At 55.3% G+C, this 23,745-nt stretch overlaps 8 protein-coding genes across 8 annotated transcripts, besides 4 other annotated features; 3 read left to right on the top strand and 5 right to left on the bottom strand.

Annotated features, from left to right (window-relative positions):
* Positions 1 to 525: 525 nt before the first annotated feature.
* CYME_CML299C (hypothetical protein, conserved) lies at positions 526 to 1,872 on the bottom strand (the record flags this gene model as incomplete). Its single annotated transcript, XM_005536852.1, has 1 exon — positions 526 to 1,872. One exon carries the CDS (start codon positions 1,870 to 1,872, stop codon positions 526 to 528), a length of 1,347 nt encoding a protein of 448 aa, XP_005536909.1.
* A 583-nt stretch (positions 1,873 to 2,455) lies between these two features.
* Positions 2,456 to 4,140: a sequence feature (possible transcribed region).
* Positions 3,811 to 4,578, top strand: CYME_CML297C (hypothetical protein; the record flags this gene model as incomplete). The annotated part of the gene is made up of 1 exon (XM_005536851.1): positions 3,811 to 4,578. One exon carries the CDS (start codon positions 3,811 to 3,813, stop codon positions 4,576 to 4,578), a length of 768 nt encoding a protein of 255 aa, XP_005536908.1.
* A 2,086-nt stretch (positions 4,579 to 6,664) lies between these two features.
* CYME_CML296C (hypothetical protein, conserved) lies at positions 6,665 to 8,224 on the bottom strand (the record flags this gene model as incomplete). The annotated part of the gene is made up of 1 exon (XM_005536850.1): positions 6,665 to 8,224. One exon carries the CDS (start codon positions 8,222 to 8,224, stop codon positions 6,665 to 6,667), a length of 1,560 nt encoding a protein of 519 aa, XP_005536907.1.
* A 114-nt stretch (positions 8,225 to 8,338) lies between these two features.
* Positions 8,339 to 9,822: a sequence feature (possible transcribed region).
* CYME_CML294C (hypothetical protein) lies at positions 8,845 to 9,984 on the bottom strand (the record flags this gene model as incomplete). The annotated part of the gene is made up of 1 exon (XM_005536849.1): positions 8,845 to 9,984. The coding sequence occupies one exon, from the start codon at positions 9,982 to 9,984 to the stop codon at positions 8,845 to 8,847; it is 1,140 nt and encodes a 379-aa protein (XP_005536906.1).
* Positions 9,985 to 13,858: 3,874 nt separating this feature from the next.
* Positions 13,859 to 15,331, bottom strand: CYME_CML293C (probable chaperone protein DnaJ; the record flags this gene model as incomplete). The annotated part of the gene is made up of 1 exon (XM_005536848.1): positions 13,859 to 15,331. The coding sequence occupies one exon, from the start codon at positions 15,329 to 15,331 to the stop codon at positions 13,859 to 13,861; it is 1,473 nt and encodes a 490-aa protein (XP_005536905.1).
* Positions 15,332 to 15,813: 482 nt separating this feature from the next.
* CYME_CML292C (hypothetical protein) lies at positions 15,814 to 16,194 on the top strand (the record flags this gene model as incomplete). The annotated part of the gene is made up of 1 exon (XM_005536847.1): positions 15,814 to 16,194. One exon carries the CDS (start codon positions 15,814 to 15,816, stop codon positions 16,192 to 16,194), a length of 381 nt encoding a protein of 126 aa, XP_005536904.1.
* Positions 16,195 to 16,829: 635 nt separating this feature from the next.
* Positions 16,830 to 17,668: a sequence feature (possible transcribed region).
* A 408-nt stretch (positions 17,669 to 18,076) lies between these two features.
* Positions 18,077 to 19,273, top strand: CYME_CML290C (hypothetical protein, conserved; the record flags this gene model as incomplete). The annotated part of the gene is made up of 1 exon (XM_005536846.1): positions 18,077 to 19,273. The coding sequence occupies one exon, from the start codon at positions 18,077 to 18,079 to the stop codon at positions 19,271 to 19,273; it is 1,197 nt and encodes a 398-aa protein (XP_005536903.1).
* A 463-nt stretch (positions 19,274 to 19,736) lies between these two features.
* CYME_CML289C (hypothetical protein, conserved) lies at positions 19,737 to 20,792 on the bottom strand (the record flags this gene model as incomplete). The annotated part of the gene is made up of 1 exon (XM_005536845.1): positions 19,737 to 20,792. One exon carries the CDS (start codon positions 20,790 to 20,792, stop codon positions 19,737 to 19,739), a length of 1,056 nt encoding a protein of 351 aa, XP_005536902.1.
* Positions 20,793 to 22,426: 1,634 nt separating this feature from the next.
* Positions 22,427 to 23,745: part of a sequence feature (possible transcribed region) that runs on past the window's edge.

Here is a 23,745-nt window from a genome sequence, read left to right as displayed (position 1 = left end):
CGAGTGTTTGTCTTCGTCAATCCAGCGTGGCGAATTGCTGCGCCCAAGCGTTGCTCTGAAACAGCAAGATCGAAAACTTGAAGAATATATGGCTCGAGCGTTCTGCACGTCAGGTAAGGAGCGTATTGGAACCCTGTACGTATCAATCGGATAAAGATGTTCGATGCTTTGCGAATTCTCCTTCAAGGGCGTCGCAAATCACCTTGATTCCGTTGAAGTGGCGATTTCAAGTGGCATAGACTCAATGGAGCCATTACGAAAAGACAACGGAGCATCCTGAACCAGTGTATGAATCCGTAAGCGCATATCTCTGGACTTGTAATACATAGGTAGTGCATCCAATAAAAAGCTCGGATGATGATTCGAAAGGCAGGACCAGAGCGAGCAGTTCCGATGTCGATTTTAATCTGGCCCCGGTGCAGCGTAGCGGTACAGCCTAGCGGGCGCACATAAACATCGTCGAAATGGGTAACCAGCATCATTCCAAATACGTCCGATACTTTCAAGGCAGACATTCTCGTGCCTTTACAGCACATTTTCCGCGCCGACCTTCTCGTCTGGCACATCATGTGCTTGGCCAGTGGACCCCAGCAACCGTTCCCAGCTCGCAAGTCGCTGTGCGCGAACACGCCACAGCGTCGTTCTCGGCGATGTGTCGGCACCTGGTGCGCGCTCCGCAGTACCGCTAGCTTGGCAAGTTCGTGTTTCAAGGCGGCTTGGTCGGATGCTTCTCGGCTCTGGAGCACCAGTTGACGCTAATGCGATGCACGCATCACAACGACCAGGACGCAGGAGCGCCGCATCGAGCGCATCCAGCTCCGTTGCAGTTAGCAGAAGCTTCGCGCTCAAGTTGTCTTTCGTATTTGATTCCAACGCGCCATCTATTTCGGAAAGCAACGTGCCCAGCAGACGACTGGTGAAACGATCGGTAGTCGCGAGAGCGTCATCGGTTGTTTGCTGGGCGCCCTGGCTCCGTCCGCAAGAGAAGAACAAATCAATATCGTCGAAGCAGAGGATTGGGCGTCTCGCTCCGACCTCCGCAGAAACCGGCCGAAATAACTGACGAAGCTCCCGTTCGGTCTCCCCTAAATAACCAGAATAGAGATTGCTTCTGGTAATGAGATGACAGGGAATACCACGCTCCGCTGCGAGGTCGGCAAACGCGTAGACAAGTGCAGTCTTGCCGCTCGCTGGGGGACCATGCACCAAAACACAACGAGGCATAGCAACTCCGAATCGACGCCAAGTTGCCAACTCTGTCGTTGTTGGAAGCAACATTCTGCGAATACGCGCCAGAGCACCGTTGTTATCCCTGTACATGCGAAGCCACAGTCCCGAGTATCGTAATTCGCCACCAGCAGCGTTCTGCAACGCATGCGAGTTTACCGTGTCCTGGTTTCCCTGATCGGACCAGGATGCTCCGTAGACGTTCAGCGGAAGCAAGGCAGCAGGTTCGAACCAGCGCAGCGCTATCGGAACAAGCGTCGCACAGGTAACGATTACCGCGCTCGAGACAACACCTACGAAAGCACCGAGCCGCATAATCAGGACCTCTTCGGTTGCTGTACCGGGTGACGATGTCCCGAACTCGTCAGGGAAGCTGTCGATATGGAAGCGCTCCCCATAGAGACGATACCATGCAGCAATGCGTTCCCAGTCCATGATAACGAGCGCTCCGGGCTGCTGCGCAAGCTCCGCTGCTATGCGGCGTAAACAGGTTTGCAACCCCTTCTCGACGCACTGCGGTGCGGAAAGCCAGCATAGGCGGACGCCAAGCTCCGCAGCTGCGCGACGAACGGCTTCATGTCGTTCACGGCGCGTTCCGCCGAAGATCCAGAGCTTTCGTCCCTGCGAAAGTGCGTTGCCGATCATCTGCTGTAGCGGAAGACGTCGCGCGACTCGCGGTGACCGGTGCCGCACAGGCCACGAGCGCCGCAGCAGCGCTCCGAGCACTGTGTCCGAGTCCCAAGCGGTGCCTTCGTGTGCCGGTCGGATAAACCTCAGGCGGAACTAGCAGTTACCCCAGGAGTTCCGGTTTGTGCTTTCGAGAGTCGAGAACTCCTCGGCTCCCGGTAGCGTCGGGCGTGTGCACTTCAACCAATTATGCGCAGCGGTGACCGCGAAGACCAATATTGAGTCGCATGGATTCTTGTGGCATTCGCGGGCGAAACTCCAGTCTCCAGCGAACGCTATCCACGTGCAACGTAAAGCTAAGGAATCCAAGGGCAGTAATAGCAGAAACACGATTGTATTGCGAATCGATCAACAGAACGGTTCCTTTGATGCGCACAGGCAAACACAGGCTCGATGAGGCGTCGATGCGCTGGATGTACAGTATGGCATATTTTAAAACTAAAAGTAGAGCATACGCTCAGATGCTTCGCTATCGTACGCGCTCCAGGCGGTTACGCGTCTCATCATCGCTGGCTCCGTGCTCGTTGAAACCGGCTTCCCGAGCAGTCACAGTGCAGAACGCGCGAAGAAACACATCGGATCAGTTGCCATGGTTACGCTGATATCTTGAGCTGCGGATACAGTGCTCACTTCCCAACGTGTTCTCTGTATTTTTTCGGCAGTTGCAACCCTTTTCTGGTGAGGTTATCCCACGCTTTTCAGAAGATGGACGGAGAGCATTTTGCTGGTATAGCTGTTGGACGCGTGAACTTTCTCTGTGCATTCCACGTACTGCACCTCTCTTCGATAGTCAGCCTAGGACGAAGCGTTCATCGCTTTTCTATCTATGCTTCGGAGCGTTCAACACGCTGCACCTGCGCAAAACGGCTGACACGGGCAGTACCGTAGCTGTCGCTTTCGACGGAGGTATCGTGCACATGCCTTTTCAATAGCTAGGCGCACAGGTTTAGAATGGCACAAAAGTCGTCCGTCATTGCCAATAGGACGTCTGGCGGGGTTACGGACTGTCACACACTGTCTTCAATCGTTGGCTCGGCACGGGCTTCCACTTTACCGTTTTGGTACCAGAGGCTGAATAACACAACGGGCGGGGCAGGCTTCAGGCTGGCGTAAATTGTTCAGTTCCGAGGCTGCTGGCAAATCAGCGCCGATCTGGGGGCGAAGGACCGATGCACGACTACCATGTTTCACAGGAGAGGCACGTTCTGCTTCTGTGCAAGCCGACTGAAATCTTCGAGGTGATAACAAGCATATTTTTCTGGGCGCGCTTGCCATGGAGGACTTCAGGTTCGATAAAATTCCGCGTAAATATGTCTTGCGGTGTATGCGAAACCGAAATCGAGAAGCGACTTATCGGTACGCAGCCATGTCCATGCAATCCGATCCTGGTTCCTCTTTTGCGATACGGGTACCGACCACGTGTTTCGGAATGTAATTCCGCGTGGCAAAAAGCGCGTCACAGACATGCACAGAACAGGCGTTATCGAGCGATGCCATTTTCAAGGACTGCAAGCCAAGCGCTGCAGCAGCTCATCAACAGCGGAACACTTTAGAACCGCGATGATCCTGGACTATTTGATGCGAATCCGTTTTCCCAACGGGTCCCAGCTCTCTCATGCCATGCAGGCCGTTGACTCGCTTCACTTTCCTTGCGCACAAGATTCAAGGCGTAACTTTCCAAAGTCTGGTGCATAGGTGCATGCAACGGAGCTGCGCTCTTGCAGTCAACGCAAAGACCTCTTCATGATGCCCATGGGTGTGCGAGATCGCCCTTGTTTCGGTCGTGGCTTCGACGCGCGCCATCCCTTCTACATGTGCTTTTTCAAGTTTGGATTGTCGCTCGCGTTCTGAGCTCGGACCGGTGACTAGCGCTTGTGCTTGCGAAGGTTCTGCCTCATGGCGGAACGCTTACGTCTGGAGCAGGCGCAACCGTACCCGTCCCCGAGGGCGGAACCGGACACCAGGTTCCCCGAGGGCACCACACAGCCAGGGACGCGGGCGGTGCCTCCGGGCAAGTCACCGGGCCTGGGACGGGCCCCGCTCCCGACGCTTCCAGGGAACAGGTTACGGGACTCAGAGCGGCCGGACTTCCTCGAGAGACTCATGTCGCGACTCGAGAGGCAACGCCAACGACCCCGCACCGCACACCATCACCTGGACTTTTATATTCGCGTGGCGGAGAGCAAACAACGTTGCCGTGTAGAGCTCAAGAAAACGCTTGCGGTTTATTCGTGGCTCGCATTAAAGCCAGCAGTTTTCTTCCGGCCGCTACATAACCAACCATGGGACGAGCCTCGGTGGAGCTTACGGCTCGATGTGAAACTGAAACGTATCGTCAAAGTCCGTCTTCTTCCGCTGACGGAGAACTTTTGGGAAGCGAGTATCGATATACCGGTGAGTCGGTGGCAAACCGATGTCCAGGTGCGCTATCGACAAGACACTATGTCGTTTCGTAAGCCGGAACAAGCATGGCGACTGACGATTCGAAGAGCACCCTTCCGACTGCGTCTCTTTTTCGGTACTGATCACCCGTCCTCCATCGACTATACGTATCGGTACGTGGGTCATGAGATGAGCGCCACAACATTCAGAGGCGCCTGGCGATTTGACGTCAATCCGCAGTACATGGCCCAATACTCGGCCGAGCTGAAGCGACGCTTCTGAGTGACGGAAACGCAGAATCCGAATCCAGTGACGCTGCCATTCCCCTCAGACAGGTGACTGCCTGTAGGCGTAGAGAGAGGCTCGATTGCGGATAAGCAATCTTTGATATTGCATGGCATTATTCGTGGGATGCTTAACGGATGTGCCCATGATCTGGACAATATGGAAGCGTTAGCACGCGTGCAGTGCTGTGATCATCTGCTTGATCATCGGACAGTGCGTGTGTGCGATCATAGGGGCATCTGCATGCATGAATGGACACGTATGTGTCTGCATCCATGAATACCACCATGCGTGTCTGTATGCATGAATAGACACGTTCATGTCTTAACACGTATGTGCCTGCATCCATGCATATGAATCGATTGGGAAGAAGAGATCGCATCCGCCGTTCGAGCGCGTCGCGATGCTGCGGATCAACAACATCGCCTTGCAATGGATGGAGAAATCGTGACGCGAAACGCATACGGACGGCCATTGCCGCGCCCGCTGCCAATGCGTCTTACTGCCTCAGGTCCAGACTCGTTGCGCCGACTCGCGCTACCGGTATGGTAAACTGTGGCCGGGCAATGGTTTGCTGGCCGTTCGTGCCAGCCCACGGTTCGGTGCTCCGAGTAAGCGTCCACGATGACAGTCTCTGTCATGCAAGTCTGGATGCGCGATTGAAAAACGCTGAATGCGAGCCTCCAGTGGTTGCCAGTCCACCTACGAATGCCTGTATGGAACCTGCTGCAAGATGAAGACGGGGCCAGGAGCTCTTTCTTCCTAAACGACTCGGCCGCTGCACAGGCGAGTCCCCGCAATGACGAGGACACGCACCAAGTGCAGGGTTCGGTGCGCTACGCCTAACCTAGCATGCCCAGGGAGTTGTTTTTCGTTGCCTAGTATCGATGAATCGTACCTGAATGTACTGGAGATGCGAATGCTGCTCGTTACCACGGAACACGGACGTCACCTTTTCTGCGGACGCTTTTGAGGAGAGCTCATCGCCTGGCAGCACACGGATTAGGGCCATGGCCCGGTTGGTGCGCTGCAACGCATCGCTTCCAGCACCGCAGCGTCAAAAGCACGTCCGGGGACGATCTCCGGTCCGAATGAGGTTTTGAAACCGCTCTTCATTCTGATCGATTACAAAAGACGCTGAGATATGCGGACGTGCAGCCTTAACAACACCAATTCATTTCTTCGCGGGCTTTACTTCTGCGACGGATTCATGGACCATCTGATACATATGGAAGTATGCATTAGGGATTGGTTTCCGTGCGCACCCGTCCATGCACTGGTATGATGCAAGGGGCCGCTGATCAAGCTTTGCGTATCAACATGAACATGATTTAGATGCATGGAAGCAAGTCATCGTAGATGTATACGGTAGACTTCACCCTTCATTCAACGGTCTGGGCAGGGCCCGAGCCATCGATGACCATCCCGGTGCCAGTCATCCATCGGTCTGAAAACCATCATATTCTCCGAATACGAATCACGCAAGGTCTGCGCGAATGACTGCATCCCCAGTGACGTTACCAGTCACAGCGTACCGCGACTTGGAGGTCGCTCGTGCACGTGTCTGGCGTTGGCTGCACGCCCCGCTCCCCCGATCCATCGTGGATGTCGGTCGGAGCGCATACCGTCTGTGAAACGACTATATGCGCGGCGTATGCTGCGGCATGAAAGGTCCCAGCAAGCGCCCGGTCACTCCAGTGCTGACCAGGAGAGACTTGCCGACGTCCGCTCTGTACCTGTTACGTCTCCGAAAATGATCGCACCAACTAGGATGTGTGTCTTGCTTTCGTTCGTGGCGGTAGCCGTCTCGCGAGATCTTCGGTTACGATAGAGCCAGCGACAGTGCCTTCCAGCCGGAATACGCCGTTCGATCTAGATCTGCCCCGAATTGCATGCTGTACATTTATGGAGCAAAACTCTTCTGATATATCTACAAGTGGGATACCGCTCTCCCAGCCCGACTCCTTCTCCGAGCAGAATGCGACGAAGACGCTTCTTTCCGCATTTGTGATCTACATCATGCTGGGCTTTGAGGATAAACGTCTGCAAAGCAAGTGCCGGCACTTGGAACAGATGCTCCTCCCTATGAAATTTGATGCTCATTCTCATAATTACCTACAGTGGCACTTTCGTCGAGGAGGTGACGGAGCCTCATGCATGACGATGCAGGCAGGAAGCCATTCAGAGCTTGAAGAAGACCCATCGAACGACCAAGCTCCACAGAGATGGGGGATTCACGGAACAGGTCTTCGAGGAATTGCATCAGAATCACGCCGATTTCGTCTTCTGACTGCAGCGCTGGGCCCCATACTTCAAGATCCTCCATAAACTCCCACAGCAACAACGCGGTGAGATGCTCTTGCTCAGAGGGTGCAACAAGTTGGTGGATAGCGCGTCCGAGAGTCTGCAGTGTCTGACCTGCCTGCACCCAAACCTGTCGCTCGGTGTGCGGGATCGGATCCAGAGCGTGGACGAGCCATCGGATCCATTCGGGATCCGTATCCGTTGCGAGCAAAAGGCGCGCACTCGTTTCATCCTGCAACAGCGTTGCAAGAATGTCCAAAAGCAGTCGTAGCTCCGTACTGCGTCCATCTGTATGCCAACTTTTTGCGATAATCTGCCAGAAGAGGGCGTGATCCGCGACCATCCATGCTCGGCAACCCGCACATTGGCTGCAGCAACTACACAGCCATTGCAAAAGCTCCGTGGTACCCTGTTCAGCGACTTTTGCAATCTCACGAGCGAGAGTCATTTGTGCCTGCCCCTGGCTCAACACATCAACCTGCATTTGCCGTACCGCTTGACGACAACAACATGGTGTCCGAGAGAATGGCAAAGACGTCCCCAGAGATCCACGCAGAGGCAGCACGTGGGAGGCACCACCACCTGCGGTCGCTTCGCCGCTGGACAAGTCTCGCACCAACCCGGGCTGTTGCTGCTCGTGACCGGAAGCTTCTGGTCCAGCCATGAAGGCGGTTGACGACGAGCTTACCGCATCGTTCCCGATCACAGATGCATGTTCGTGCGGACGTGCATCAGCTGCGAGGAGTGCAGTCTCGGACGACCGTGCTGGAAACGCGCGAGCATCTGTCGTTTCCAGCGGTCGTGACGCATCCCTAGTTCGAGGCTGACCCGACTCCGGTTGCGATGTAGCTGGGGGCAGCCCAGAACCCCCCGGTAGCGATAGGTTGCTCGATGCAGGTTCAAACTCAACTGGACGCATCAGTTGACGCAGCAGTGGACCCAGCGGCGTATCCAGAACTCGTCGAGGCAGCTGTAGTATGTCGGACGGAATGCCTTTCCCCACGAGGAAACGACAGAGCTCATCCGCAAAATGGTTACAGTTATTGGTCAATAAATCATACGTTTCAATGCGATAGCGACCAGATATCCCTACGAGAAAGTCGTGCAGCGTTTCGACGTCCACAAAGGTCTCACCGAGAGGCAGCGCTCGCCACGGTCGTCCGTACGGGGTCTGCCCTGGTGCTCCCTGCTGAATGCCACCGCCAAAGTAGTACTCCCGCTGGTGAACGACAACACCCGTATGATAGATAGCCTCAATCTGCACTCCAAGCAACACTGGACTCCATGTAGCTGCTAGTCCGCCACTAAGATCGTAGACGTGGAGAATAACCACAGACATGAGTTTGGGAACTGCTGGTGCTCGAGCAGTGAGCTACAATCGATACGGAGGCAGCTGCCGAGTGGACGCGATGACTTTCGCGTGCGAACTCGAGTGGAAGCTACGGCTGACGCTAAGGCGTGAACTCGGACTCGAACTCAAACTCGAAGCAGCGAAGATGTCTGAACTTCTGCGAAACGCCAGTGTACAGGGAGGCATTAGATGCTGCTAAGTGGCTTCGCAGCCGCACCTCGAGAGCGGTAGGCGCTGGAGAACTGCTTGCATGTTGCAAGGCAGCGACGGTTCCTTTGGTGGAGCGTTTCGAGGCCGTTGGGAACGACTCTGTTTACTTGAAAAAGGTCGGGGAGGAGTTGCTTGTGCTTGAACACGACGACTGGGCGTCTCCCAGAGCAATAACGTTCGCGTCGCTGGATCAGCGGGTCTGCTACGCGATGCACGGAACGCACACCAGGTTGCGCTCGTTACCCAGGGTTGCGCTTCCCAGTCCGTTCTCTGACACGAACCGGGAACGAACCAGCGCGGTGTCCACTTGGCTGACGCAGTCGGCGGCAGTGGCGGCTCTCGCGAACGACCCAGTGGTAACTAGGTGTTGTTGGACGGGGGCGCTGGCTCGCTGGCTTTCAGCCGAGTTCGAACGTCGCTATCGGTTTGTAGCTTGGCGGACCGTTGGTTTGGTCCCAAACCGATTCGTAAAGCTTGAACTGCGTAAAACGAACCGTTGAGCCTTCGGAAGGTTTCCAAGCTCCAGCGGATGCGTGCTGTACGAGTTGTCGAAGCCGCGCTCTACTTGCTGAACTTGCCCAGTCTTTCACTCGGCCCAGCGTCAGATGCGGCATATAGGGTTTGGGAGACGCATTCGATGGGCGGTACTGTGTTTGTCTGGGGATACCCTGCAGGTCTACCGCCGCCGTATCCAAGTGGAACGGTGCAAGCTGATCCGCAAGTCCCGCGACGAAACTGGATAGCGTTCGCATCTCGTCGCGATCCACCACTTCTTCTAGTTCAAGGCAGAGCACTCGAAGGGGTTTCTGACTTGTCAGCGGCGGAAGCGCAGCAACGGTCGTGATCATCAGCGTCACCTGGTGATGCTGTTTCGCCAATGCGTTCAGCCGATCAAGCACCTCGGGAATTCGTTCCCGTGCTGTTGTTCCTATAAAGTGCAGCGTGATGTGCCATGAGTCGGGGCTTGTCCAGCGCACGGGCGGCAGCGCTGGCACCTTCGAGCCGTCCGTTTCGCTTGCGACGCCCGTGTTTATGCTCCAGTTGTCCAGGAGGAACTGTTGCGCACTACTGGCAGCTTCTGTGAAGGCCACTGGCGCCTCGAAAGCGACAAAGAGGCGCGCTTGATCTGGTCGAAGCGTCGCAGCCGCATGCCGTGCGACTCGCGTCCCTTGAGCCGGTAGCGCTGCTGGTGTAGATCTTTGAGATCGTCTTCGGTTTTGGCCCTGTGACCGTCTTGCCCTTGAATCCGCTTCACCGCGCTCCTGGTGCATAGATAACGCGCGCAAGCGTGTTTTGCAGGTTCTAAACCAATGCCTGCGTTCCAGCGCAAGCGGGTTGCACGTTGAGCCGTCGCCCCTGGACGCTAGCAGGCAACCTCGTTCGCTTGCGGAAAGGTTCTCCGGGCAGCGTGGACAGCTCGCCAGGAAAGCCGCTCGCCGAGGCGCTGTGCAGGTCCGTCTGTGCAGCAGTACTTGATATTGGTGGAAGTTTCCAAACCCGTGCTCCCAGGAAAGCTTACGCAGTTGGTGCAGTACCATAGAGAGCGCTCTACCTGAGCGCGCAACCTCGTGCTCTCTTTAATGAGCCAACACCGCTGAGCCCGTCAAGGATGTTGCCGGTGCCAGCCCAAAGCGTTGAACCAGTCTCCTGGAGGCACGCAAACGCTAGTTGTCACTGTGAGCGAATGCCTCAGCTACCTCGCCAATGCACAATTCACGGCAAAGCGCCGTATCAGCGATTCGCTGAACGGAATGGACGCCTGCTCAACGCAAGTGTCAGAAGACAGCGGAACACGGAACAACCCGCTCTGTTCCTGCTTTTGAGTTTTTAGAACTTGTTTTAAATGGCAGCCTCAGTATTCAAAATGCAATTGTTCGAGCTTACGGACTCATACCTAGTTCCGGGATGCTCGGTCGTAGTTTCCGTGCGGCTCTTTCGACGCTCTGCCGCTGGAATTCGTTACGTCTTCGGAATGAGGATGAATCGCGACGCAATCGAACAAATGTTCGTCAAAGAAGCGATACCAGCATAGATGTGACAGGTGTGTATGATCCTCTATTTTTCTCCGTTGCTACCATAAAACATGCTCAAATCACACGCGAGCTTCAAGTGATAGATCCTTCGGTCTCCAGGCAATTCGCTGACACGGCAACTCGCGCTGCTGCATTGACGAGGAAAAGAACCCGACGACGGCAATGGACGGCTTGTTTGCAAGCTCATGCCGAAAGTTCACTGGACGTATCACATCAAATAATTGATGATGTTCCAAAGAGATATCGTCCAGTATTTGTGGCCATTGATGAAACCGCAATTCGACAGCAGCGGCATGATACATCGCACGAGGTATGCTCCCAGCTGCGCCCGTCACCTCTGTTTGCATGGGAGAGGATCATGGACTCAGAATTCAGTCATCGGAAGGATCGCTTCCAATGGGACGTGCGTTTCGGCTTTGCGCGAACGGAGCGTGGACGGATCGGAAGATTTCGAGTTGGTTGCCATTCTGGGTTCCCCGACCAGCACTTGTTTCATTATACGCACGATTTCGGTCCGCAAATCCTCTGTAAAATGGAGCAGCGTGCACTTGCGCTGCAGCGGACTGGGTACCCTCCACAGGGATCACAGAGAACAAGCTCACGATCATGTGGTGCAGCAGCTGGTGCGCAAACGCGGGGGTGCACTGAGCGCAGCCCTCTGTACCGGTCGACGGCATGTATCGAGTGACGAAGCAAACCTTTTCGTACCACAGAGTGGCGCTCAGAAGAGAGCGTATGGTGGACATACGGCAACCACTGACCAAAGTCAAGAGCTACCGCTGCAACTGGCGCACCGACGCTGTCCACAAAGCAGATATCCCTGGTACGCGAAGCGTTGATACCGGCTCCCTCCTGTTCACGACAAGCGTCGATGACAGCTGGAAGCTGCGAATTCTGTGCATCGACGCTGCCATCAACATTCTCCAACGATAAACAATGGACCTGGAGCAAAGAACGAGTCCGGCATATTCAAGGCGTGAGGTATTAGACAATAAAGTGAAGAAGTCGCAGAGAAAGCCCGCAAATGCAGATGTTGATTACCGTTCGAGGAGACACGTATTCCCGAATATGCGCCCGAGTGAGGTACCTGTACCGCTTCCATTCCACTCTGACATGGGTGCGCAGATGACAGAATAGTGAAAAAGTGAGCTTAGCGCTCCGCGACCCTGTGGCGCTCGCGCGTGATTCAGACCGTGTTTTGGTCCATGAAATGCCCATGATATACGCTCGCAGACTTTTCTGCATCAGAAAATGAACCAGAATCTGCGGCTGCGAAGCTGTGAACTGTAAAGAGCTGTTCGAGTAGCCGGTCATGTTCATGTCCAGAGAACGCAACGTCGATGGAGCACCAATGATATGACATTGCGAACGGAAGCTGCTTTCAGCTTGCGTGAGGCTCCACGCCATGCAGCAGCAGGTGTATCTCAGCAAACACTACCCGGATTCTGCTCGAAGCATTCCGTAGCATCCAGATACTATCGTGCTTGACATGCGTGAACTATTTTTCGGCTGCACATCAACGAATGCGGATCAATGTCGAGCAGTTTGCGAGACGCATGCTGTGAGCGTTGTGCCCTCACCTCACCAGCCAAGAGAAGATGCGACTCATGGAACATAGTCTTGGAGTATCGTTGGAGGCATATGGCGAACTCGTGGTGGCAGAAAAGATCGAGATTGTAACGAGTTTGGAAGAGATGTCGCAACGAGAGCGGGATGCGCTTCAGATCGTCCAAGAAGGTGGTATCGCTCTGGGCCTCACATCTAGGGCGCTGGTATCCAAAAGATGGGTGAAGCGTGACTGCTGCTCTGCTTGCATCTTACGATCCTGCGTTTTCCTCAACAGAGCACCTAGAGCACAGTGGAATCGCTCCCTGAATCGGAGCGCTCGCGCCTCATCATGCGTCTATTCGATGTGGTCCTCATAGATTAGATCAAGGCCAACGAACCCATTGTAAACAATGCTGCACTATACAGTGTGGCTTCCTCAGTGTGCTACCGCTGGTCCGTACGACCAATTATAAAGCACTCGAACAATCTTGCGGAGACCATTGGCGAGGCTTGTTCAAGGTTTCTCGTTTACAATCATCAAAAATTGAAAGCACTTCATCGGGATGATAGAGGCCACCGGATATGAATCTGCATGAACTTTGCGAAACGTAGATCTGAACGGAGCAATGAGACTCATTTTCAAGCCTTCAAGATAGATGGAGAGGAAGACAAAGTTGCGGGCATGCATCCGTCATTGAAGCACATGACGGCTTTCGCCGGGCCTCTGAATCAAGAGGACGGAGCGAAAGACCCGAGCAGTTGAGCAGTTGAAGCTGCTCAACGTTTCCAGAGCACGATTATCAGGAGCCTGGCATGATGAACACCAGGAGGCGTTCCAGCAATTCGAATGACAGCGTCAGCACCGATTCTGTTGCGCTGAGCACGGCATCAAGCAGAAGCGGATGCTTAGTACGCTTTGCTCAGAAACATTACAAGAGCGTCCAAACAGCTCATGAGGACGATATCTAGCATGCGTACATGAGACGCTGCACGAGTCGCGAACGGATTCGGTTGGACCGCGGCCCGAAGCGTATATTCACCAACTTGTACACTGAGCTGGAAAAGGATATGATCGACAAGTTGCGTCGTCTGGAGGTAGCCCATCTCGCTGTGCCCGCTGTAGTGCGCATGGGCCGCAGTTCTGCTCCTTCGACGAGAGCGCCCAACGAGTGCAGGAATCGCCCTGCACGATTCGCATCGATGAGTTCAGTACGACACATACGCAACATTGGCACGGATGCTCGCTGAATGTACGAAAGAAAAAGATAGTGACTCCAGAAATATCTTGTGCTTCGTGGGCATCCATCGGCTCTGTGTCAAGCGATTTTTCGAGAGAATCCTTTCATACGCAGTGTGGCCTCGGTGATGAAACGCTGACCAGTTTCCAAGAAAACAAATCAATGGCCAGGAAACAGGGCATTCGAACCGTCTTGGAGCAAGGCACTCGTACGAAACGTTTCGGCAATCCAGCAAGTTGAACCGGTGTATATCTACATCGGGAACGATTTTCCTGGGAAAGTGGTGAACGATCATGATGTTCCATCGTTCAATATTACCGAGGAGATGCTTCGCGAAACGCAGACGACGAAATAGCGGTTTACGACACCGCAGTCTCTGCCGCTACGAAAGCTCTAGCTGCTGAACGCACGCCTGCTCGTGCATGTGCTCGCAAGTCCGCGGCAGACTCCAGGACTACCGTCGCTGCCGCTACAGCGGCTCTAGCTACTCAAGGCAAGCATGCCTGTGCACACGAGCGAACGTCCCTGAACATGGAACAGTGCGCGCGACTGATGCGGACGTAGCTGTCTGATAGGTTCCCTCAAACGACGCCCTATGCACCACCGGTAGCGAACAGCGACTTGAGTCGACGGAAAAAATTCTTAGATCCTGCTTCCTCGTTTGCGTCGCTGTCGTAGGCGGCCTCCGAAGGCCGATTGCCACGTCGCTGTTGTTCGATTTGTCGCAATTCTTCAATGAGTTCCCGTTCTCTGCTCGTTAAGCTCGTAGGGACACGCAGTCGGAAATGGACGTATTGGTTGCCGCGCTCGGCAGTCCCAATACCAGGGCGAGGTAGACCTTTCGCTCGCATTACACGCACATCGTCCGGCTGGGTACCCGGAGGAATCTTGACTTCGGCCTCGCCGTCGAGGGTTCGGACGCGCACCGCACCACCAAGCGCTGCATCCGCGAAGCTAATGGGCGCAACAACGTGCAAGTGAGGTCCCTCGCGGTGAAAATAGGGATCATCTTCGACCTGGATGCGAACGTATAGATCGCCCGGTGTGCCGCCGTGCGGCGCTGCCTCACCTTTGCCGCTGACTCGCAAACTGTAACCGCTGTCGACACCTGCGGGCACCCGCACTGCGACGCGACGCAGACCAGGTGTCACGCCAGAGCCGGTACACGTAGAACAGGGGTTCCGCAGGCGCCTGCCGCTACCACCGCAGCGTCTGCAGGTGCTTTGGAAAGCAAAAAAGCCGCGCTGATAACTCTCCTGTCCTGTGCCGCCACATTGGGCACAAGGGCTCCATTCCGTGCGACCACCGCTGGAACCAGTACCTCGACATGCGCGACACTCCACCGCCGCTGAGACCTGCACGGTTTTCTCGGTACCGCGGGCCGCCTCCATGAAGGACAGGACCAGGGGTACCTCCACATCCGCGCCGCGTGCAAAAAAGCCAAAACCGCTGCCCATTGGACCTGCACCAGAAGCTGTCTCATCGGCCATGCTGCCGAAGAACTCGCGAAATTGACGGAGAATGTCCTCAGCACCGCTGCCGGGGGCGTACTCAAACCCGCTTGCAGAGGCTCCCTCACCATCCTCGCGGAAACCGTACCGATCGTACTGTTTGCGCTTCTTTTCGTCACTGAGGAGCTCGTATGCTGCGTTGATTTCGGCAAATTTGGATTTATCACCACCAGAGTCAGGGTGATGTTCTTTAGCCAATCGATAGTACGCTTTCTTTATTTCGGCAAGCGTTGCGTTTCGCGGTACGCCGAGCACCTCGTAGGGGTCCCGAGGAGCCGCCGCCACCGCCGTAGATCCCGCTGCTGAGGTTGACACGACACTGAGGCTTCGTGTGTGCGTTCGCCCCTGGCAAGCGCATCTCTGCAGCGACTGTAAGGTGCCAACTGGTGCCGACCATACCGCGTTGGGCCGAGCTGGTACCGCATCCAACGGTAGAACGCCCGACGACGGACTCGTCCTTACTTGTCTCAAACATTGCAGCTCTGGACTGAAATGAAAGGAGCGGCGGATTTGTTTCGCTAGCGTTTCGGTGAGCCGTAGCCCAAGTCGCTGCATGCTAAGGAGCAAAGCCACTGCAGCACAGGCGACGAAGCGCCAAGCGACGACCCACTACCAGAGGGCCGCTTTGGAAACTCTGATCCGCGCCCAAAACCAACACGTCCACACACGCCGCAAGCGGTTCCCGCACCCCTCGACGACTGCTTTTACACTCCACTGCGCTCTTCGCAGAACCCTGAGGAGCACGCTCACCACCGACGTCTCTGAGGGCACCGGAAACGCAGCGCGGCAGCCGGACGCAGCCATCGCGTGAGCGGAGCAGCGACGTCGATTCCTCATCGGTTACGCTATACTGACTGGTTATTTGTTGCGAAAACGCCTGGGCAACGCTCGGTACATTTGCTGGCCCTAGCTGGGGCACTGATTTGAAGCGCGACGGCTATCTGGCTGTGCAGTACATACTCGAGCCTCATAAAAGCAGAAGTTTTCATTGGCGCACCCCTGGTGTGCTTCGGCGTTGACGGCTCGAGGGCGAAAGCATGCTTCCTCAGCTGTACCGCACGCTGAGCCGTCGACTTCGTCAAGTAACTAGGGACTGTGAACTCCGCAGTGTGCGTCAGCAGGCGCTGCGAGCATGTTTCAAGGATTGCTCAGCGCGTTTCGAGAGTTTGAGTGAGCGAGCCGTTCCGTCGTCGATGCCGACGCCTTCCCCCGCTATTGCCGATGAAGTGCTTCGCTGGCAGTCAGCGGTGGACGAGCTTTCACAGTTGCATGAACGATACGATATTGCTTGCGTCGATAAGACTGATGATACGGCACGTGGCTGGCAACAAACGATGAGGGAACTAGCGGCTGCGCGTTGCGCTCTCCGGATGCCGTCCAGGGCGCACCCGGAGCGCACCCGCTCCGCGACTGATTAGGCAGTCAGCGAGCCTGCACACGCTTCTATCTTATTCCTTTCGCAGGGGGTTGCTTGGTCCAGTTTTTGAAACTTGGATCTGCGGCAGTGATTTAACGTTGGCAGATCTGAGATCAGCGTAGGAGAAGGCAGCGTGCGCCCTGTTCCATTTAAGGTAGTGAGTTCCGGAACATCCGTATGAACACGTCTGTGTTGGTTTTGAGTGTTGTTTTGCGGGGATTCAACGAAGGCCACGTATCTTGTAGGTGGCAGAGAGACCGCGGAAAGACTCGATGCGATTACTGCGAGCGTGTGAAAGACAGCTTTACATCTTCTAGTCAGCTATTCTGAGGTCAGCAGGTGGATGATCTGCCCTCATGGCAGTCGTTCTCCTGAACGTGGTGCAGCCCCGGTCGAACGTGTCGAACTCCGTCCACGCGACTGTCTGCTCGTCAATCCACTCCATTGCATACGTTCTGTTACGAGTAGTGTTTACAAGGCCATAGGATACGAATTTTCCGTCTTTCTGATACGCGCTGTGATGAGAAGATATGGGTGAACGAATAAGTATGCTCGCTTGTACGGAGAACCATAGAGTGTTGATACACACACGATCGGTTTTGTTCTCAGACGCGAGATCTTGTATCAGCAGCGACGAATTTGCATCTCACTCGATGAGTCTTTATTCGGGAGAACAGTTGGACTTGTGTCCGGGTACCCAAAGCAGAGCAAACCAGTGTTCTTAAAGAAACGATAAACAAACAGAATGATGAGACGAGCTCCAGCGGGATTGCTGTCGTGTGCTGGCCTGCGAGTCGCCAAACAGGCGGGGTCGTTCAAAAGCCGGTGCCGCGTGGACGCACTCTTCCTGTTGTCTACTTCCACAAGCTTCAGTGCGGACCCTAAACAATGTCAATTTCGATCATCCAAGAGTGACCACGGAGTACGCAACTCAGACTGGGGTTGAGCTGCACCTTGGCTAGATTCAGCCCCTAGCACATAGTCTGTTGTCCGTTGCGAATTTGGCGCTCGTGGATCCAAGTACGAGTTGGTCGCAACCTTGGCACCCATCTTCCGTTCATTCTTTTTCGCCATATCCTTCCCAGCTATCACCAGCCCTGAACTGTTCTGGTGCTTCTCTGGTCGCGCGCAGAATGGAGCGCAAAAGATGCGCTACGACCTGGTGGTATCCAAACGCGGGGGTGCACCGAGCGCAGCCCTCTGTACCGGTCGACGGCATGTATCGAGTGACGAAGCAAACCTTTTCGTACCACAGAGTGGCGCTCAGAAGAGAGCGTATGGTGGACATACGGCAACCACTGACCAAAGTCAAGAGCTACCGCTGCAACAGGCGCACCGACGCTGTCCACAAAGCAGATATCCATGGTACGCGAAGCGTTGATACCGACTCCCTCCTGTTCACGACATGCGTCGATGACAGCTGGAAGCTGCGACTTCTGTGCATCGACGCTGCCACCAACATTCTCCAACGATAAACAATGGACCTGGAGCAAAGAACGAGTCCGGCATATTCAAGGCGTGAGGTATTAGACAATAAAGTGAAGCATTCACTGAAAACCCGTCAGGCCTGGTGATCATAACGACCGCGGGCAGATACCCAGCCTCCAGCGTGTATACCCGAGTTCGCTAGATGGACCTGTCCTATGTTGTGCTGACATGGATAGCGACGATGTCAGTGATCCGAACGAGCGTCCTGCCCTCGTTGCGGCCCCTTCTCAGCCGAAGACGCGTAGCAACGGCTGCTAGGCGACGCTGCTGCAGCGCCGCCACCGTGCCCAGGTCGCTGCGCAGCGAATCTCGCGAACGTGCTGGCGGTACCAGCGAAACGCGGTACCGTAGCTGTTCAATAGCACTGCAGCACCGGGAGTTTTCGCCATCAGTATATGATTGAAGGTGTCTGTCCGTTTGATCTCGGTCTACGGCAACCTGGTGAGTGGGCCAGCCACGCAAACTGCTGGATCGGATGGCCCGAGCGCCCCGATAACTGGCGTCTGGGCGCTGCTCCGGCGCAGCGTGCAGTGGCGCAAGTCGTTGCCGCCATCGCCGAGTTGGAGCCAGTCACCGTGGTGTGCTCCGCATCCGCCTTCATACAAGCCTGCGCGCTACTTGTGGACCATCCGAGCAGTCCAGGTCAATGCGCACAGTACCCCGTTCGCGTTGTCGAGCTGAGCACGGACGACTGCTGGCTACGCGACACAGGAGCCGTTTTCGTGTGCGGTGCAGAGCCGGAGAATGCTGCGCAAGGAGCTGGTGTCCACTTTGATTTTAACGCTTGGGGTGGTGCACAGGGTAACTGTTATGCGGCCTGCAGCCTCGATCAGTTGGTGGCGAAGAAAATGCTCCTTCTGGAACGTTTGCCGCGCTTCTGGTGCCCTATGGTACTCGAGGGCGGTAGCATCAGCGTGGACGGTGAGGGAACGGCCCTCACCACTGCAGAGTGCTTGCTGAATCCGAATCGTAACCCGACGTATTCTCAGAACGATATAGAAAAACAGTTGCGTGCGTACTTGGGCATCACCAAGGTAATCTGGCTGCCATATGGCATCGAGGGTGACGTAGACACCAGCGGCCATGTAGACAATATGGCCGTATTTATTGCCCCTGCGAAAGTGGCGCTCCACTGGGACCCTGCAGACCACCGTTGCCAGGCTGCACATCGAGTTTTGGCGCAGAGCGTGGACGCCTTGGGACGGTCACTCGAGGTTGTCTTGGTGCCGGCACCACCGGCGTTGTACCGGCAGCCAGATGAAGTACCCCAGGTACAGCCTCATCAGCCGCATCCGGAGCATGCCGATACATCAGAACCAGGCGCCAGCGATAGCGATAGTTACCAACGCAGAGCCGGGGAGCGCCTTGCCGCGAGTTACGTCAACTTTTATCGAGCGAATGGAGGCATTATCATGCCCGGCTTTGGTTTACCAGAGTCCGATGAAGCCGCACGCGCTGCCTTGCAGAAAGCGCTGCCTCAGATACAAGTCGTACAGGTCCCTGTTGCGAGGGAAATACTTCTAGGAGGAGGTAATATCCACTGTCTGACGCAGCAGCAGCCCGTCATCAGCGAGCCAATTCCATGGCGCTAAACCCCTGGGCTGCCTGGTACGAGCAATCTACGTGAGCGGCGAACTGCGGGAGCGCCCACCAGCAAGCCAAGCTGTTTCTAAACGACTCGTTCACCAAGCATATAGCGTACATAACCTTTCGGGCGTGCACGTCGCGAACGATGCATGGACTCAGAGCGCCACCGGTGCAGATACGGTTGCAGCACAGGCCTGCTACGGTAGTTCTGATGATGGCCAGCGTCGAGCGCCTCGGTAATCGTCTGCGCATGCTGCTCGCGATAGACATTCCGTAACAGATGACGTCGGCATGTAATGCGTCCCGACGGAGAAGCGTTCCTCAGCGGGCGCGCACCGTTCGGACGCTGTAGAGCCGGCACGGCTTTCTAGGCGAGTATTTCTCGAGGGCGCACTGGATTCCAGAAAAATGCCGCCGGATCCATGCCAAAAAGCATCATGGATTCGAAGGTGCACTGGAATCGTCTGCTCACCAGTTGAGCATCGTGTCCACAAGGCGACCTAGTAGACTTCGTTTGGGCGCGGGCGGCAGCGCTGGCTTGTCTCCAGTACCAAGTTCTGTCTCTGGATACTGCGAGCGATTTGGTGCCGAGATCCACGACTTTTGCCCAGATTCCATACTAGAAGCCGTTTGAGAGAGCAGGGTCGTCGCTGGCGCTCGCTGCGCGCTTTGCACCCTATCCGATAACGCCTTGTGAGCATACTCATGCAGAATGGTCTCGGGTTCTGTACACGGTACGATGCCGATCATGGTGACGTCGTTCAGTAATCGACTCGAACGACTACATGCAGCCTGTGCCTGCAGCGGGCTCTCATACCGCACATGCATCCAGTTCCCCTTGCGAAGCCGATGCTCGAGCACCGGTCCAAAAGACCTCAGTTCTCGTAAAACTTGGGACTGTTGTCCGGGTGCAAATCCGAAAACAGTCACCCAACACGCCAGCTCACTCTCTTGCAAAGGCGAGGAGCGATCGGCATCCAGCGTTGTCCTCAGGCCGGGCGTAAACAACCCACGCGCTAGCGCTGGTCCCGTGGTCTCTGCACCTGCGCCCAGCCGACTCGATACCGGAGTCTCTGTGTCCAGCCAGGACGTATTCGGCGGGGCGCGTCCTCCTGCGGAGCGCACACTTGGTCCTGTGGAGTATCCGCTATCTAGCGGAGACAGTCGTTGTCGCTGAAAGCGCCCATAACCGCCCCAGTTCCGGTGCCACGAACGCGTTTCGGGAGCAGAGGGTGTTCCCTCGACGCTCCAGTCCGCTGCGCTCGTATTCGATGTGTTACGAGCGGGCGTCCGCGAGCTGCTCAGCCCTAAAGTGCTCGCATCATGTCCATGTTGCATACCAACACCGAGCGACGTTCGCGCTGTTGAAGCAGGACCCACGGCTGTCGCGAAAGGCGCTCGCTCGGCGCTATCGGGCGCTTCCACCAGCGGCAGTCGGTCGAGTTCAGTTCCGTTTGATAGAGGCTGCTTCGCAAACTCTACTCGCCTTGGCTGGACTGGCGTTTTGAGTTCGGTACTTGTCATGCGTAGTAAGCCTCAGCGTAGAGCTTAGCACGCTCGTGCAAACGGCTCCTTTGTGGATAGCCAGCGAACGCAGCGTTTCTGAACTTGTCGCGTCGCCAGCAGAACTGGCGCCAGCAGATCGCGGCAACAAGACCTCGAACCGGAGCACGCTGTGCTGGAAGGTAAAGCCGTCCTTTCTCTATATGTGGTTTGTATTGGCGCTTTCGATGACATGGCAGGCGAACAACATAGGTTCCAGTATCAGAGGATCGCATCCATGAACGTTTATCTCCGAAACAAATCTGGGTTGGTGTATCGTGAACCTGAAGGGCGTGTGCAGTGCAGTGCAGTGCAGTGCAGTGCAGTGCAGTGCAGTGTAGTGGTCATTGCTTCACTGCATGTCAATGAGTATCGCGCACTCAGCGGACTGAGGTGTATCTCAGTGATCCCTCATCATAGAGAAAATGCTGATTGCTGCAGTGATGGACGGCAGAAGCAGGTATCTGCTGTAGGTTTAGCGCCCTCCACATGGCTGGATGGATCAAGCCCTGCGTCACCAAGGCAAGTCAGATCCGAGAATTGTCCATCCTCAGCAATGCCGCAAAACGAAAAAGAAACCATTGTCTTTGATGAATCGCCCGGGAAAACGTTCCCTGAGCATCTATGAGGCACTCCAGGCTAGCTGCATTGCCGAACCGCACCGTACCAGTGCCATGCTGCGGACGACATCCATTCTCGCTTCGCCTGGCTACTGATTCGTTTTCATCGCAAGTCTTTCGCGTTTCCGCACAATGAGCACATTGCGTACTAAAAAATGCCCTCATAGCAACGCTCGGCATATAGCTTTTCGATGCTTCTGAAGCACAAGCTATTCCCAGGTCTTGATCGATGCGTTCGAGTCACCCTCGGGAAAGTGCCTGTGTGCATGGCTGGTCGTGTAATCACGCCATGGGAAGCTTCTCAGCATTGCATGCCTCGCCATGTCACGTTCAGTCAGATTACCATCCATCATCTAGTGTATTGGTCTCTGTTTCACGCTCCTGTTCTCTGCTTTTTTCAACGAGCTCTCGTCATCGTGTTTCGTATATGTCGTCCTGAACTAATAAAAAAGGGAACTGTACAAAACCGGACCCTGCACTCTCCATACACTCTCATAGAGGGAGCAGAGTTCTGTCGTGGGTACACCACGTTCAGAAGGACAAACTACGAGCAGCGTAGGTCATCCATCGGCTGACCGGAGAATCATCGGCTTGTGCAAAACAGAACGTTTCTCGCATGCTGGCAACGAAAGCACCAAGTCTTTCCACGACTTGTCTCAATTCTATAGGGAACAATCCCTTCGCTGAATGCCTGTGAGAAAAACAAACAACAACAGAAACAAGGAATGCTGGCACAAGTGTTCTAGAATTCATTGCTCTCCATGCCACGTAGTGGTGTACAGGGCTGAGCAGTTGCCTCTGTTCGTGGTGCAGTCCACAAACATGGATCGGGGGGATTCTACTTCGATGCATCGATTCTGTAACCTGAAAAAAGATAGTCCGCAGGCACCCAGCGGAACATGATCGAGACGAGCATCGTTCAAGAGTGCACGTGCAAGCCTGGCTCCTACTAGAAACGCCTGGAGCATACAGTTTAGGCAAGTGCATCTCAAATCATCGATCGATGTGCTTCTGTTGCTCTCCGAGGTAGAGCGCCGTACCATGATTGTCGGACTTCGTCAATCGCTCGCGATTTGGAGTCTTGTCGTCTGGTGTCTACTAGAAAAAGGCAGCACGGCTTGTTGCCGTCGTAATTCACCAGGAGCTGCGCTAGCTTGTTCGCGTGGCATGATAGCCTTTCGCGATGCAATAGCCTCCAAGCAGTCAACGTGTGCGCCGTTGCGACGACGCCGCTGCCCTGCTGTAAACAACACAGCACACGACGACGCTAGAGGCGCACCTCGTCCCCACAGAACTCAAGCGCGTAGGAACGCGTCGCCACAGTGTAAGGATCAGCGCCAGTAGAATGGTGTTACTCGTCGCTGGCGATGTACAGAGCGTTAACGGAAACGAGCACTCGTGTCTCGCGCGATGTGGCTGGCACGGGTAGAGTCCCTCTGCGGCGCTCGCCGCATGTCGGTAACGTATCTGCGAGCAGCAGCGCTCGGTGTAGCGCGCAGCGCTTACCAAGTCGCCACAGACGGTGGCGTTTTTCGAAGAATCCAACCCCGTAGCGGCAACTCGAAGCTGATGCTTCTGGTGCCGCAGTGCGATGCCCGTACATACGGCCTTGCGATTCCCGGTTGCTAGTTCAGCTTCGCATGTAGGCAGCGAGGTTGAGCGTTTTCGCTTGATGCGAATTCACCAACCACGAGCTGTAAAAACAGTGCAGCATAGGGCACGCACATTGCTGCGTCATGCGTCATGCCCTATCAAACACCGAAGCAGAAGCGCTGATGAACCAGATACAGTCGATCCACGACTTCCCGCTCGTGATGAAAAGAACGAATAGGGTCATAGATCTATTCTCGAACGCCTTGTGCAGCCAAAACACCCATGCTCGTATACCGCAAAAACAGGCAGCTTGCATTCCATCGCTGGAGAAAAAGCGCTTTTTGGCTTCTGATCACAAAATGCGCAACTGCAGCAATCGCTCATGCGGGTGGTGCATCGCCTTGGAGACGGCGCTTTTCAGCACGTGCTCGTCGCTCCGCCCGTATACGTTCCACAAGTTCCTTACGCATCGCTTTGTAAGCCTTTTTCTCATACAAGCGCTCCACGAGGCAAAAGCGTTTCCACCACGAGCGGGCGACCCGTTGATTACGCGGATAGCCACCAGCCAGCAGTTCTTTCAAGCGAGCAGCAGCTTTCGCACCAGCCGAGCGTTGGATAGCGATCTGGCGAAGGATGACGCGGGCTTCACGAACGCGCTCCAAGGCCAGCGGTACAAACGGTGGCCAGCGTTCAAAACGCCGACGACTCGCAACCTGCTCCCG

Source organism: Cyanidioschyzon merolae, chromosome 12 (assembly GCF_000091205.1).
Source record: "Cyanidioschyzon merolae strain 10D DNA, chromosome 12, complete genome".
Lineage (NCBI taxonomy): Eukaryota > Rhodophyta > Bangiophyceae > Cyanidiales > Cyanidiaceae > Cyanidioschyzon > Cyanidioschyzon merolae.
Note: the sequence above shows the minus strand (reverse complement) of the source record. Positions and strands in the feature narration are given on the sequence as shown.